Consider the following 15,582-nt stretch of genomic DNA (forward strand, 5'->3'; position numbering starts at 1 on the left):
CAAAGTTTCAATGTTGTCAGAAAAGTATAAGTATCGATTTGTTTTAAATTTAATGTATGAAGCTATGTATAAACATTTTAACGTACAATGAAAAATCACTGTATTAAAAATGTCACTGCTGATAAAAAACGGCCAAATAGCAAAAATTAAAAAAAATTGCCTATCAAATAATACCTTTAAGAACTTAAATACAAAGTTTCAATGTTGTCAGAAAAGTATAAGTATCGATTTGTTTTAAATTTAATGTATGAAGCTATGTATAAACATTTTAACGTACAATGAAAAATCACTGTATTAAAAATGTCACTGCTGATAAAAAACGGACAAATAGCAAAAATTAAAAAAAATTGCCTATTAAATAATACCTTTAAGAACTTAAATACAAAGTTTCAATGTTGTCAGAAAAGTATAAGTATCGATTTGTTTTAAATTTAATGTATGAAGCTATGTATAAACATTTTAACGTACAATGAAAAATCACTGTATTAAAAATGTCACTGCTGATAAAAAACGGCCAAATAGCAAAAATAAAAAAAAATTGCCTATTAAATAATACCTTTAAGAATTTAAATACAAAGTTTCAATGTTGTCAGAAAATTGTAAGTATCGACTTGTTTTTTTATTTAGAATTGAATGTTTTGTGTTAGGTTTTATAGAATATCTAATTGTTTTAATATCGAATATCACGAAAACTTCATGCTAGTAAAAGAAGAAGCACACTTTTTACAGAAAAGTTAGAAAATAAAAATGACCCGCCAGTTGCCCATGCAAACCAGCCAAGCTTCAATGGAGCCCATCAACATGCACATGACAGAGCCAATCAACCGTGACACCTCCCGACCAATGAGAATGCAGATAGAGGCCGGGGAGGGGGGTGATTGGTCGGACTGGTCGTCCACTCTGAAGAGGGGAAAGAAGAAAAGTCATGTCAATATGACAGGGACAATCACTAGAGGTTGGTAGTGAGTTGTTAAAAATATGTAAAAATATGTAAAAAAACATGGAAAAAGATACTAAGAACTGATAAGAAGTATCTTTTATTATAGAATTTGTGAACAAAACTGAAATTCTAAACACCTTTTATCAAATAATAAGTTTCTACTAATTCCTCATACTAAGGTGTCTGTCATGGGTTTTATAAAGTTGTGCTTAAGAAAAGGTCTCATTCTTAAAGTAAAAGTATGTGTAAATTTTTGTAGTTATAAAAGTAGCACGTTACAAAGTTGAGCTTTATCATGTGATTATGTTTGAATTTTGATCTGTAAACAGTAGAAATATATAGGGGAAATTCTAAGCCACTAGTAAAAAGTACATAAGTTTATCTATTTATTAGAATGAAAAAAAGATTGGTAAATTTTTTTTTTATAGATGTTTGCAAATTGTCACTTAAATGGATTTGTAGCAATTACAAAAAACAAAATGCAGGTAAATTAAATAATTCTCACTCTTTTAGTTGAAAATAGCTTATATTAAGATGATTGATTTATAACTTTTAACTTAACAAAGATTAAACGATAAGTAGCAGAACCCAGGTAAAATTGTCAAGTAAGTGGATGTATTTGAATAGTTTTAGATATAGACAATAACAACTGTTATTTTAGAAAAGTAAAATAGTTGTGTTTATTTCTGTTGTCACTGGTTATGCAAAATGTCATTATGGTGAATCAGAAATCACCTACAGTTATCTTTCAAACTCATATAAGTTTTTTCTTATGCACTTTTAACGCAACTTGATGTTTAATAAAAAACAAAAGATTTGAAGTTATTTAAAATGTCAATGCCCTCATCTTATGATACCATGAATTGCTCCTGCTTAATTCCATAATGTTATAAATGTTGTAAAACTTGTCTTATTATAAAAGTTGGTAAAAGTTTTACTCTCTGACATTTGTCTGTGGTTACTGTTTAAGTTTCACAGTTTCATTGAAAAAATTGAAAAAAATTACAAATTTTATTTAAGTGATTAAGATTTTTTTTACAGATTTTTTAAGCATAATTGGATTGTAAAACTTTAGAATAAAAGTACAAAGTTTATACTAGTAGTTTTAAAGACTTTTTAAGTGTTATTAAATTATCAGTTCATGTAATAAAACAAAATGTAAAAAATAAAAAGTATGAAATTTTTTGTTTTGAAATTTAAGAATATTTTTCTTCTATAATTTATGTGAGTATAATAAGCAAAATTTCTATAAAAAATAGATTAATTAAACAGGTATAATATAGAGATGTAAAGTATAAATTAAATAAAAAATTTTTTTGTCTTAATATTATTCTACAAATTAGTAATAAATAAATGTTGTGTATTAAGCACCATGCAAAGTATTTTTTATTTTTTTTACCCTATTTTCCAGGTAAGAAGCGGTATCATATAATATAGAACCAGTTTGTGATACAGAGTGAATCGATTATTTGTATTAAAATTAACATGTTCATATTGATTATCATATAATATATTTTTAAGAAATAATTTTCCAATTTTCCAGGCAAGAAGCGAGGTGAATCGGTGGACATAGGGCTGGACCTCACGGACAGGGAGATACTCCAGATAAAGCAGCAGACTTTGAGGAGGAAGAGAACAAGCCAGATCGCTCCTGATAACAATGTTGACGGTGAACGTGTCAGTGTTGATGACAGGGTTTCACTTCTCACTAATGGTTTGTTTTATATACATTTTCGTTCAAAAAATAATGAGTTATATTAATATGATACTAGTTATAATGTTGGTGGTGAACGTGTCAGTGTTGATGACAGGGTTTCATTGCTCACTAATGGTTCGTATTGTTTTCTTTAATTTTTATGTACTAGATACTGAACACATTTACATATACATTTAAGGCCATAGGGGGGGTAGGCCATGTTTTTTACAAGTTGATCTTATTTTATAGAGTTTTTACTAAGCTTCAAGTTGCTTTTTACCGTTTTTAAAAATTTGAATTAGTTTTTGAGATATGACCGGCCAAAGTCGTGCCGCATAACAGGTTCCTTATGGGGAAGGAAAAACTAAAACGGCAAAAAAAGACTAATGCATTCAAAATCTATCTCCTCCTTCATTTTTTAAGCAATCTTCTTCAAACTTTCACAGTCTATTCTTTATACAATAACAAAAAAACGTTATTTGTGACTTTAAAAAATTTCAAGTAAAAATACCTTTTTTTAAAAAAAATTAAAATTTTTGATAAAAAATCACTTTTTTTTTTGTCATAAAATTTTTTTTTTTTAATTATTAAAATTCACAAATAACGTTTTTTCCTCATAATGTAAGGAACATTTCCTGAAAATTTGAAGAAGATTGCTTGAAAAATGAAGGAGAAGATAGATTTTAAAGCCCGTTTTTAAAAACCTGAGAAAAACGGCTTTAAAGTTACCCCTTATATATCCTTTATAAAGACAACCCTTTATATAACCGGTCATAAAAAAAAAGTTACTAAATATTTTTAAAATCTAAAAAAAGCATCTGAAAGATTATGAAATTTACTATAATATAAGTCTATATGTTATTTTTGGTTAAAAAATGGCTTCTACCCCCACTATGGCCTTAATGCTTCATATAAGGGGTAAAAGTTTTATTTATTTTATAAATTGATTGTGGAAGACAGGGTTTCATTGCTCACTAATGGTTGGTCTCTTTTATAATGCAGTTTAGATAGGTTAAAAGAAGTTAGTAGATTTTCATGATACTTGGTATACATTATGTTTGAGTTGTGGCAGTTCGCTCATTGCAATTGTGGCAACTGTCTTATTTTAGATAAAATAATTAGAAAATGTATTTTAGCTAAATATATATATTGTATAGTGTGTTAACATTGCTAAATATTGTTTAAGATATTTTTTATATTTAATTTTCTTGTGGACGACAAAATATGACTACTCACAAAGTTCATATTTTAAGATACTATCAGATATTAAACATTAGTACAGGTTGTTTTTAATACATTTAATCATTACTGACATAATTTATAGTGTTGGTGTAGATAAAGTAGTATCACAGCTCAATTATGGTTTGTTTCTAAAACTAATGATAAAAACAAATAAATAAAATACATAGTTTTATATTGTGTTGTAAGCAGTAAAATCACTGTAGCTGTACCTGTGCTTCGGATTGTTAATACCATTAAACAATAAAATAAAGGTGATCAAGTTATAACATGTAATTTAAGATTATCTAGTTGTTCATGCAGCTTTTACAGAAAGTCATTTATTAATTTGCTTGTTTACTTTTTGATGCATAAAAACTAAGTTTGTGTACCTAAAAAATAACTTCTTTGTTACATTTGATAATTGTTTTTTGCTATTTTTTTAGTCATGCAGTTTTTTTACTAAACGTTTGTTTTAGTTTAAAAAACCTAAGCAATAATTATTTCATGATTATAGTTTGTTAAACCGTTTTAATTTTTTCATTATATTATGTTATTTATACAGATAGTTTTAATTTCTGTAGCTTGATTTATTTAATGGTAAAATTAGTTTCAAAATTATTAATATTCTCTTTAGCAAAGCTAAAGGATAAGTTTTAGCAGATTACTTAACAATAATTTTTTTAAATGTATTATATATATTTAGTGAATATTGGAATTATATTAGACATAATTTTATGCTAATACAATTTTTTTTTGGTTTTTTATTACCCAATTTATTGCTTTTTGAGTAATTTTTACCATGAAAACAACTTATAAAAATTACTATTTAGAATATACATAGGATGGACCTGCAATTATTCGCCAAATCAATTAGTACATGATTGCAGCAAATTGTTTTGCAAACATCGCATACGCTTTAATAAACTCTTTTCTTAACATTTGCCATGACTGTATTGTCTTTGATCATTTGAGCGTAAAATAAACATAAGATTTGCTTTAATATTTTGAAGAGACAAAATGCTTTATGTGAATACTAAAGAATATAATTTTATTATCTGAAATCTGAAATCTATTAAGGTTGAAATTTAAAATATTTTTTACATAAAAAAAATGTTTTTATTTTTCATAAAAAGTAAAAACAAAGTTTAAAGAGCTTTATGTATTACAGTTAAGGGCATAAAGGGGGTCCACCTTGATTGTTTAGAGTTTAATCTGATCTGTCAGACATTTTTAACAGCTTAACAAAATTAAAAATAACTTTTAAAATATAAGCGATCCACTGGGTGAACTCAATAGATTCCTTATGGAAGGCGCAAACAAAAAACACAAAAAAGACTATTTCACTAAAAACCATCTTCGCCTTTATTTTTTTACCAATATTTTTCAAATTATCACAGTTAGTACATAACTATTATTAAAATCGATTTATTGCAGGAATTTAGTTAATTTTGAAAAATTAGAAATTTATAAATTTCTACCTGTTTTTTATCTAAAATTTTACTCTTTGGCAATTTTAAAATTTTAAGATTAAAACTCTTTGAAACTATAAAATAAAAATTTCTTGAAAATTTGAAGTTTCTATCTCAATAAATGAAGGAGAAGATAGATTTTTATTATTTTTTAAATATCCAAGATATTTGACCCTGAAAATTTTGCTGTCCATACGTTTGTATTGAAAATTTTTTACAAAAGTTGCAATATCTCAAAATATAAATGACATTTTTAATTCTATAAAATCTGGATTGTAGTTTTTACTTAAAGCTTTCATATAAAAGTCCATGTTATTTTATGCAAAAAAAAGCATGTTGGACCTTGTTATGCCCTTAAGCAAATAAGTTTTAATGCTTTTTTAATTACATATCCGATAAACAATAAATATGTCCTACAAGATTATGCTCCTTAATAAATAACTTCTTTTTTTTGAATTATCTTGCCATTAGTTGTCATGTTCTTCGTTTTATCTACTTCTTTATCACTTGAGTGTTAGTTTAAAAATAACACCATATAAAATTATCCTTCAAATATATTTTTCTTAACAATAGTACTTATCAAGTTCCCTGGTCTGTTAATAGTTTTTAAGTATAAATGGTAGATTAAATACTGTTTATAATTTTATTACAGGAGTGCACATAATGTTCCTGGGTCTACTAATCTCCCCACTTATCTTACTTTGCTTATATTATAATTCTCTCTTCCCATTTATTGTTCCTAAAAAATATGTATTACTGATAAATTATCCTTATTAAAGACATCAAAATGTATTTTTAATTTACAGGAGTGTATATAATGTTCCTGTGAGCTACTAATCTCCCCACTCATCTTTCTAAAATTAATGCAATATAAAAATGGGCATAAATAATACCTTTTCTAACAGTTTATAGTTTACTACAATAAATTTAAATATATTTATTTCAAACCAATAAATGCATAATGTCTCTAGGTCTACTAATCTCTCCACCAATCCTTGCATTTTTAAGAATATTTATAATTTCTATTGTATTCATTATGAACACAAACAATAATTATAATTTTGTTACAGAAGTGCACATAATGTTCCTGGGCCTACTAATTTCCCCACTAATATTACTTATATTATATTTCTCTTTTCCCATATTGTTGTTTATAAAATAGTACATTGAATTACCCTAAAACTATATTCTTTATCACAGGAGTGCACATAATGTTCCTGGGTCTAATAATTTCCCCACTTATCCTTCTCGCGTCCTTCTTCGTATCCTTCTACTTCTGCCTGCTCACATGGACCAACGTGTTCAACCACTTCTACGATGAGAGAACCGCTTGCCACAAGGTGACGTTGTGCCCACTTCTGATGCTGTTCTTCCCACTCATATTGGTCGTGTTTCCCATGATTGTAGCGGTTTATGCTGCCTTCATTCAAATCAGGTTGGTGTCATTTTGTAATACACAAGTTAAAAGACTGTAACATTTGTTTTGGTTTATTTTTGGAAGTTAACGAATATGTATGAAATAAATATAAGTTGTTTATAAGTTTTGTTTCCGATGGTTGTGGCTGTATGCGCTGCGTTCATTCAAATCAGGTACTATTTGGTATAGTTTAGTTTAACAGGACTTAAATATATTTACCACTTCTAAGGGCTTACTTTAATTTATTTAAAACTTACTGATTTTCTTCCCACTGATATTGGTCGTGTTTCCGATGATTGTGGCGGTGTATGCTGCCTTCATTCAAATCAGGTTTGTACAATTTAGTTGTAATAAGTCTCTAACCTTTGTGTTGGTTTAATTTTGGAAGCTTAAATGTATACCAGGGTTGCCACTTTAAAATATGTGTTGGTTTGATGTTTTAAAAAAATAAATAAGACTTTAAACTATATCTAGGTTTATTTTTTTATCTTATTTGTATATAAAAGTAACTAAAGTTTAGTTTTAAATATTACTGATTTTCTTCTTTTAACTGATATCAGTTGTGTTCCTGATGATTTTTTTGTACTGTTTTTATTCAAATCAGGTTGGTGTAATAAAGTAAAGTAGATAAAGAACATTTTATTTGTAATAAAAAAAATTTGCAAAGAGTGCTTGCTTGATTGAAACTGATTCAAATTTTTTTTGTAGTTTTTAGTGTACTAAGATAAAATTTGTTTTGTTTTTCTCAACCATGTAATTGTAAAAAGTGATGTACAGTTTTGTCCATAGGCAAATAAGTATCATAGATTGTAAAGCATTTTCTTCACAGGTTTAATCGAAATTTTTAAATCGAAATGATAAACAAATGACCTTTGCCTTATCAAACTGTAATCTCAAAAATTATTTTGTAAATATATTGTCCAAATTGAATAAGTTTTACAATAAAAAAACATACTAATATTATCATTATAAAAAAATTTCAAGAAAACCTGAACAACTGATTTTTTTACACATAAACTAATTCGGTAGAAAAAGTTCTATTTTGGATAAAGTTTAGTAAAATTTGTGCTTAAATTGCAGTTAAAATAAAAGTCTTGTATACAGAACTGTAAACAAATCTTAAAACTAGCTGAGTAAGTAAATTGTTTTATCAAAAACGATGTTTTCAAATGTCTTTCTTTGTGTAAGAACTTTACATGGACTGATTTTAAAACTGTTATTAAGTAGTTATAACAAATAGACTCAAAATATAATATTAGAAAAGAACATTTTAAAATCTTAAAACTCAATAAAATAACTGCAGGCTTCTTAAAGTTTTACCTAAACGTTTAATTTCTCATAAGAAGTTCATTAACGTTTTTTTTTCTAAATATTAATAGATAATATGTTTTGTATAACAAGTTAGAATAACTAAATGCAATGCTTCCATCTAAACATTAATTTGTATTCAAAAAAAAAATTTGACAAGTTGCTTTAATATCCAATCTACAACGTATTAAACTTAATTTTCGAATATCTTTAGATAAAATTTCATTTTGTAAAACAATTCATAAATAATTAAATTTCAAGATTGTCTCGGAATAGTGATAAATATTTTATTACCATGTGTGTGTTAATCTTAAAACAGGTGTGTTTGTGCGTAATGACAGATTTTTTGAACTGTGATTATTTTCAAAATCATCGTAATTTAGAAAGTTTAGAATAAATTTGAAATAAGTGATTAATAAACTTAAAGTCAAAACAAAGTATATCATTATAATACACAAGCTTTAATAAAAGCAGTCGTTTGAAATATCTTTTTATATAAGAAGTATAAAGTTTTAACCACTCATAAATTTTACAGCTGTTTTTTATTTTGTTATATATACGAACATTTAAAAGGAATGTACTGATTGTGCACACCGAAAGTTTTGCGAAAGTTTTGCGAAAATTTTGTTAAGGGCATAGGGGAATAACACTTTTTTTTTTTTTTGAAATTTGATCTTATTTTATATAGTTTTTACTATGTTACAAGATGCTTTTTACAGATTTTATAAACTCAAAATAATTTTTAAGATATATCCCGTCAAAGTCGGAGGCAACAATAGGTTTCTTATGGGAGGCGCAAACTAAAACAGCAAAATTAGGCTATTTTTTTAAAAATCTATCTTCTACTATGTTTTTTGAGATAAATACCTCAAATTTTTATGAAGTGTTCCTTGATATATTTAGAAAATTCTTTTAAAGGAAATTTTTGAAAAACTAAAAAATAAAAATTTTATATAAAAAATAAACAAAAAAACTGTTTTTTTCTGTTTTTTTTATTATAAAGTTTTTATTTTAAAATTTTTGTAAAACATTTTAAAATAACTAGCATAATACTATTCATGTAATTTTTAATATGTTCAAATTAACTAAAAGTTAATGTAGATAAGTTTCTTATTTGAAGAAATAATTTTTCTTTTGTAATTCTTCTAATTGTCTAGTTTAGTTTAAAATCGGAAACAAATTTCGTTTATTTCAAATACTTATATCTTATAGTATAATTACGTTTTAATGTTAAAAACTTCTCTAACATTGTTTTGTGTTTTTCAACATTTTTCATATAATACTTTAGTTTCTAACCCTTATGCTTCCAACCAATCAAACGTTTTAGAGAAAAGGCTGATGAAAAATTAACAACAAAGTATGATTTATTTGTCAAAAACAAAAACTCATTAAGTTAAACAAAAGAAGTAGAGTTTTCTCTAAAAATATAAGTATATTCATTGTAAACAACTACTTATAAACTGATCATATAGTAGAAATATATTTTCTTTGATGAGAGTTGAAGATGTTTACGTTGGAAAGTTTTTAGCACTTAATTGTTGTGCTTATGACAAATATTTTTTTTCATATTCCAAACTAGAATATTGTTATAATGAGCTATGCTCTTATTGTAATTATTACTAAATCTTCAAATCAAAAACTTCTTTTCAGTAATTTCCAGTATAAAGGCATTTTGTTTTCCCTTACAGTGAGTGTCTTCTGTTTTAAGCCGATGATTACGGCTGATGTATTAATTAAACAACAAACAGCCTAGTTTTTGTTCTAAAATGTTTTATTTTAGAAACTAAATTTTTCAAAGTTTCTTCCAACAAATAGTGTGTTGTTTTCTAAAAACATTTATATAAATGCTTTTATTGTGCTTAGTAGACTTTGGTCTGTTTATAGAGCTGATTTTTGATTAAAAAGGAACAAAATTTTTAGTTCGTATAAATAATTCACTTTTATTACGTATCTTTAAAGGTAATCTAGTTTTGTTTAAGTGTTTTAGTATTAGATGTGAAACTTTAACTGAAGTTTTGTTTTAAAACCCCTTAAAAGTTTAGTTAAATGACTGAATACAGTAAATATATGTATGTTTATAAACTATGTTTTAACCTTAAATATTTTTTTTCTTAATATTCTGATACCTAACACTGATTTAATAAAAAATGTTTTATTGTTTAGCATACATATTTAGGTTTTGAATTATGTCATCAATTTACATACTTACGCATTCAAGCATATAGATATAAAATTCTGTTGTTTTATGAAAACATTTATAAGTGTCATGCTATAAATTGATTTAAGTTGCCAGCAAATAGTTGTTGGAGAAAATGCTCTAAAGTTTTTAGAAAATTTTCTTTTGTAAAACAGACAAATGTATCCACTCTATCAATACAAATATCATTCGTTTTAAATGTTTTATATATAAATAACTTTGTTCTTACATATGTTTATTTTGAGTAATGTGTTTTAAAGACTTTCAATACCAAAAATATGTATTTTGTTTTGTTTATTTAACGTACTTATAGTTGATTTATAAACTGGTCTTAGGATTTTTGTTTTCTTTATACCTTTAGCCGATATAAGTTTTCTAAACTCAAACTAACAAAACATATGCTTATTAATTTGGCAGGTATTCTTGTGTATAAACTTAATAATAATTAATTAAATTTACTATAGTACTTTTTTGTAACTTATTCTATGCCTTTGTTGTGTTAAAAAACTAAGTTAATTTTTTTAATTTTAGCTATTAAGTACTTTAAGTATTTTCAATTTTACTGTGTTTTTATGCTTATAAGCATAAATTCAAGTAAATAAAAAAATCAATTTAATAATCAATGTCAGTATATTTGTATTTTTTATCATAAGTCCACTTTTAAACAAAAATATTCTTTTAAAGTATAATGTTTAAAATGTTCAGACGTTTTATGTTATAAAAACTTTAATGTTTATTGAGCGCAATATATTTTAATGCTAAATTTTGATATTTCAAAACTTTATTGGTTAGTTTGACGTAAGTTGTAAAAAATGAATGCAGAATTCTCCAAATAGTTTTATAACTTACTTTTGCCATTAAATAATTTTCAACACGCAATGTTTTTGCAAATTGCCAATAATTTTTACACCTTTATTTAGAAAAAAATTTAGATACAAGATGATAAAGAATACTGTGAAAGTATGAATTAAGTCAAAACTTTAATTTTATTACGCTACGTATCTCTTCATGCTTTTATTTACTATTTCAAATTGTTGTTAAATACTTCAAAGTTTTAATATGTCAGATATAACGATTGTGACGCACTTTTACATCAAAAGTCAGCTAGGTACGTAAAATGTAAAATATTTAAGTAAAATTGTCCACCTATTTTCAGCAATAAAATTCCTCAGCTAAGTAAAATTGAATGTGCTTGAATGTAACAAATTATTTTCACATTTTTGTTAATTCTGAATTATCATATTTTAAGCATTTAGATTGGTTTTATAATAACACAAATAGTGATAAATATACCAATTAACACGATTAGTGTGCATTAGGGTGTTTATAAAAACAAAGTAAAGTTCCAATGCCTTTATATTTCTAGCTATTCTTTTATTAAAATTTGGCTAATATCACAAAAAACCAAGTGTCAAATTTTAAATGATTTTAAGAAAAGTTCATAGATTTACTTCTTGATTTTTTGGAAAAAATTGAAATTTAGGAAATCTTACAAAAAGTGATGAAAATTTGATTAAATCAAAAAGTGTCTCAATAAAACTAAAATTTTCCGAAATTGTGCACAATGTGTTTTTGAGACAATTGCCACATGTAATACATTTTCCAGCACAAACTCCAAGATCCCATTTTTTGAAACCCATACAGTTTGCATTGGGGTGGTTTTCATAAAATATAATTCTTTAAAGGTGAAAGTTTCTTCAAATCATTTAGAATTTTGCAGAGGGTGTTATTGTTATATTCGCAAAATTTAATTTTTTCAGCCAAAACTCAAAGATCGCCGTTTTTACAAGCACGTTTGTGGGCAGTTGATAGTTTTGTTTGGCTATTTATGAAAAAATTATGTTATTTTTATGAAGTCAACATACTTCTATTTTAGTTTACAAATTAGCTTAACGTATTAGATTATTAATAAGCAATAGAACTAAATAAAGAACCTATAAAACTAAACCAAATGTTTGATTAATATCAAACTAATGGATTCCTGTTAGTCTTATAAAAATATATTACTAGTTTTACTAATTCTATAATTATAAAGAAAAAATTATGACTGTTGGTGTGTAGAAGTACCTTTTCTTACCTTTTTTTGGAAATTCAATTTAGAATAATTAGTTCAATTAAGATATACTATAATCAGTTGGAATTATGAAGAATGGTGTAAAAAATGTCAACTTTAGAGAAATTGATAAAAAAATATGAAAAATTGTTTGATCAAAATAAGTTGTTAAATACAAATATGTATCTAATAAAACAACATTTAGTTGGAATTATGCAATTGGTGTGAGGAAGTGTCGACTTTTGAGAAAAAAAATAATTACTTTAAAATAAGTAATCGGTATTAATAAAAATAAGTTTATAACAAAAATGAATAAAAACTAATCTTTTAGTTGGAATTACGACGACTGGTGCGAGGAGGTATCGACTTTTGAGAAAGGCTTCTTCGGTTACCTGTGCCACCTCATCAAACTCGACGCGTGCTCCCCCTACACCGTCATCGAGCTAGATTGTGACGTCACCGAAAGCGATGACGTCACGCCGAGGGGCAACGAGGTCAGCTTGCTGGAGATCGTCACCGAGCAGCCCGAAGTTGTTTGAAATAATTAAAAAATTTTTTTTATATTAAGTGATATTTTTGTTGTAATTTGTTTTTTTGATTAATATTGGTTTGTTGTTAGTGTTTTAAATTTTGACTTGTAAAGTTGCAGAAACGTTTGTTTAAATAGTAAGTTAATGGATTTTTTTCTCGTTATAAATCGGAATATCATGGGATTGACTTAGAAAATTGCAGAAAAAAAAAGAAATTTTGTTTTTTTCATTAATTGGAGTATCATGGGATACCTGAAGTTGTTTAAATAATGTTGTGTTTTTAAAACTATTGAAACTTCAGTTGATTGAGTTGTATTTGAGTTTAAATTTTTCATGGATGCTAATGTTTTTTTAATTTAGATCAAGACGTTTTATAGAATGTAATTCCCTCTGAATAGAAATTATTAAGTCATAAAACTAATAAAATTGAAATTTTTTGACAATGTTTGTATTTTTAATTGTAAGTTTGAAGAGTTATTGTTTTGAATATTAAAAACATTGGTAATTTTTTGTTTGTTTTATTATTATGTGATAGTTTGTTACACAAGTTATTGAGAAAATTGGTTTGCTTCAATCGATTTTTTCTTGATAGAATTAAGATGATGAGTTTGAACTTTATTTGATGTTAATTTCATAGCAAAATAATTGGAATGTTTTTGGTTTATAAGTTGTGGAAACGTTTATTTAAAGTCTGGTTCTGATCTGTTATGAATTATTTTATTCTTACTTGTAACAGTACAATTTTATATGTTGAAGCAGTAAACCTCTTATTAAAAAACTAAAATATGATTTCACTAACGCATGAAAAAAACTTTTATTTAACATGGATTTTTTTAGTACTTATTAGTCTTTATTTAGAACATTAAAAGTTAAAAACTGTGTCTAGTTTAGTAAAAAAAACATTTTTACTTCATAATACAACACTTAAAGTGTGTATAAAAGTTAGATTTAATACTTGAAAAAATTGTTTAATAATGTTTGAGTTTGAAATTTACAACTTTTAATATCTATAAAACTTTGATTCAATCTTAGTTTTTGTTCCTTAACAATCCAACGTAAACAATTAAATATTCAAGTGTATAAGTATATAAATTAGCTTAATTTTTGTTAGATCTAATTTGAGGTGGCATAAAGTACTTCAATGTTTTTTTTTCAAAAATGTTGGTTTAATTTTTTTGTAAACAATCCAATACAACTTACTTAATCTTCAAGCATTAAAATTAAGTATATAAGCTAGCTTGAACTTATTCAAATCTTACTTAAGGTGGCATTAGAGATTTGTTTGAACTAAATAATCTTCACTTATTTTTACATCATGTTGTAGTTCTTATGGTACATAATGCTTACTAGTTGTTGAAATTATGTTTTATTCCTGGTACTATTTTTCTGTTTATATTTCGTGTCATTTTGATGAAAAATGTTTTTGTTTAATATTTGTATTGTAAAAGCATAAGTATAAGCGTGGTTTAGTTTTTTTTTTGTGGTGTATTACATCAGGTAATTCTGTTTTATTTTTTTGAGTTAAATATGTCGTTTGGACTTGACCGTTTTCAATCTGAAAATATTTCAAATTGTCAAGTATTTTTCAAACCCAAAATTTGCAGTTTAAAATGCATATAGATTGTTGTAAGTTCATATTAATTAAATTCATTTTAAAACTACGAAGGTACATTTACAAGTTTAATCATAATAGTTTTCTACCTGAACTAATTAAAAGTGCTACATCTATTCATTTAAATATTTCTTACCAATTTAGAGCCTTTACACACATACCAAATATTGAATGTTTTCATATATAAACTAGTATTTTTTTGTTTGCGAAATATTTTAATTGTCTGAACTAGTTTATAGTGTCTTTAAAAGTTTGTGTCTAATTCTTTTATCTATATCAAAACTGTATTTAATTTTTGGTTAATTACTACAATTTTTTTAATTAGTTTTCGTATAATACACTAATTTTCAAGTTTGTTTTTGTACTACTAATAAAACTATTGTTTAAATTTGTAAAAAAATTCAAAACATTAAATTTTTTATTCAAGTTGTTTGATAAAATTGTTAATAAAGAATAAAATTTTATTTAAAACTTTCATAACTATAAAAGTTCTTTAATTTGGTAAAATGCAGTTAAAGTCTAAACTTGATGCAGTTTTATGTCTATTTTTTTTAAATTTATTTAAGAAACTGTTTCTAGATTAAAGTTCTTTTGATGTACGTAAAAAAATTTAAAGTTAGAAATGACATTTTTATGCACTTCAAAATTAAAAAAAATTATAAATTTACAACTATTTTTTCACGTCATACTGTTTATTCTTTTAAATGCAGTTGTTAGAATTGCTGCTTTTTGCATTTAGTTTTTGCTTTGAATCATAAAACTATCTGACACAAACTTTTTTTTGATTTTTCATAAAGTATCATTCGTTTTGTTTCGTTTGAATTAAAATTCAATAAACTATGTTTACTGATTTTTTCTGTAGTAGTTGGGTATTTTAAAGTGAACATTGTTTTGTAAAATTTCATAAAACAACATTTTGTGAACTAAATTAATTTTAAATATGCATCAAAAATGTTATGCTTTTTATAAAATACTTAGCTATTACGAATTCTCATTTGTTTATAAATACTTGAAAGGGTAGCTACTAATGATTTATCACAAGCCTAAAAGATAGTAAAATTAAATACCTTTGTTTAAATATGTAATATACTTGAAGATCTAGTATGCATAGAATTTTGTCAACCTAGAAGAAATAATTT

The 15,582-nt window shown here is 25.3% G+C and overlaps 1 protein-coding gene across 1 annotated transcript; it reads left to right on the forward strand.

Moving 5' to 3' along the window:
- Positions 1-747: 747 nt before the first annotated feature.
- LOC145850043 (transmembrane protein 169-like) lies at positions 748-12,840 on the forward strand. The gene is made up of 4 exons (XM_082955187.1): positions 748-955; positions 2,484-2,654; positions 6,527-6,761; positions 12,633-12,840. The coding sequence occupies exons 1-4, from the start codon at positions 748-750 to the stop codon at positions 12,838-12,840; spliced, it is 822 nt and encodes a 273-aa protein (XP_082811313.1).
- Positions 12,841-15,582: the final 2,742 nt, after the last annotated feature.

The sequence above is a fragment of the Thalia democratica genome, chromosome 2 (assembly GCF_965202585.1).
Source record: "Thalia democratica chromosome 2, ktThaDemo2.hap1.1, whole genome shotgun sequence".
Classification (NCBI taxonomy): Eukaryota; Metazoa; Chordata; class Thaliacea; order Salpida; family Salpidae; genus Thalia; species Thalia democratica.

Bases quoted from the DNA above. Each gene is read 5' to 3' on its own strand.
- LOC145850043 (XM_082955187.1), top strand. From the start codon at position 748: ATGACCCGCCAGTTGCCCATGCAAACCAGCCAAGCTTCAATGGAGCCC. The intron at 956-2,483 runs GTTGGTAGTGAG...CCAATTTTCCAG, and splicing joins GACAGGGACAATCACTAGAG to GCAAGAAGCGAGGTGAATCG. The intron at 6,762-12,632 runs GTTGGTGTCATT...CTAATCTTTTAG, and splicing joins GCTGCCTTCATTCAAATCAG to TTGGAATTACGACGACTGGT.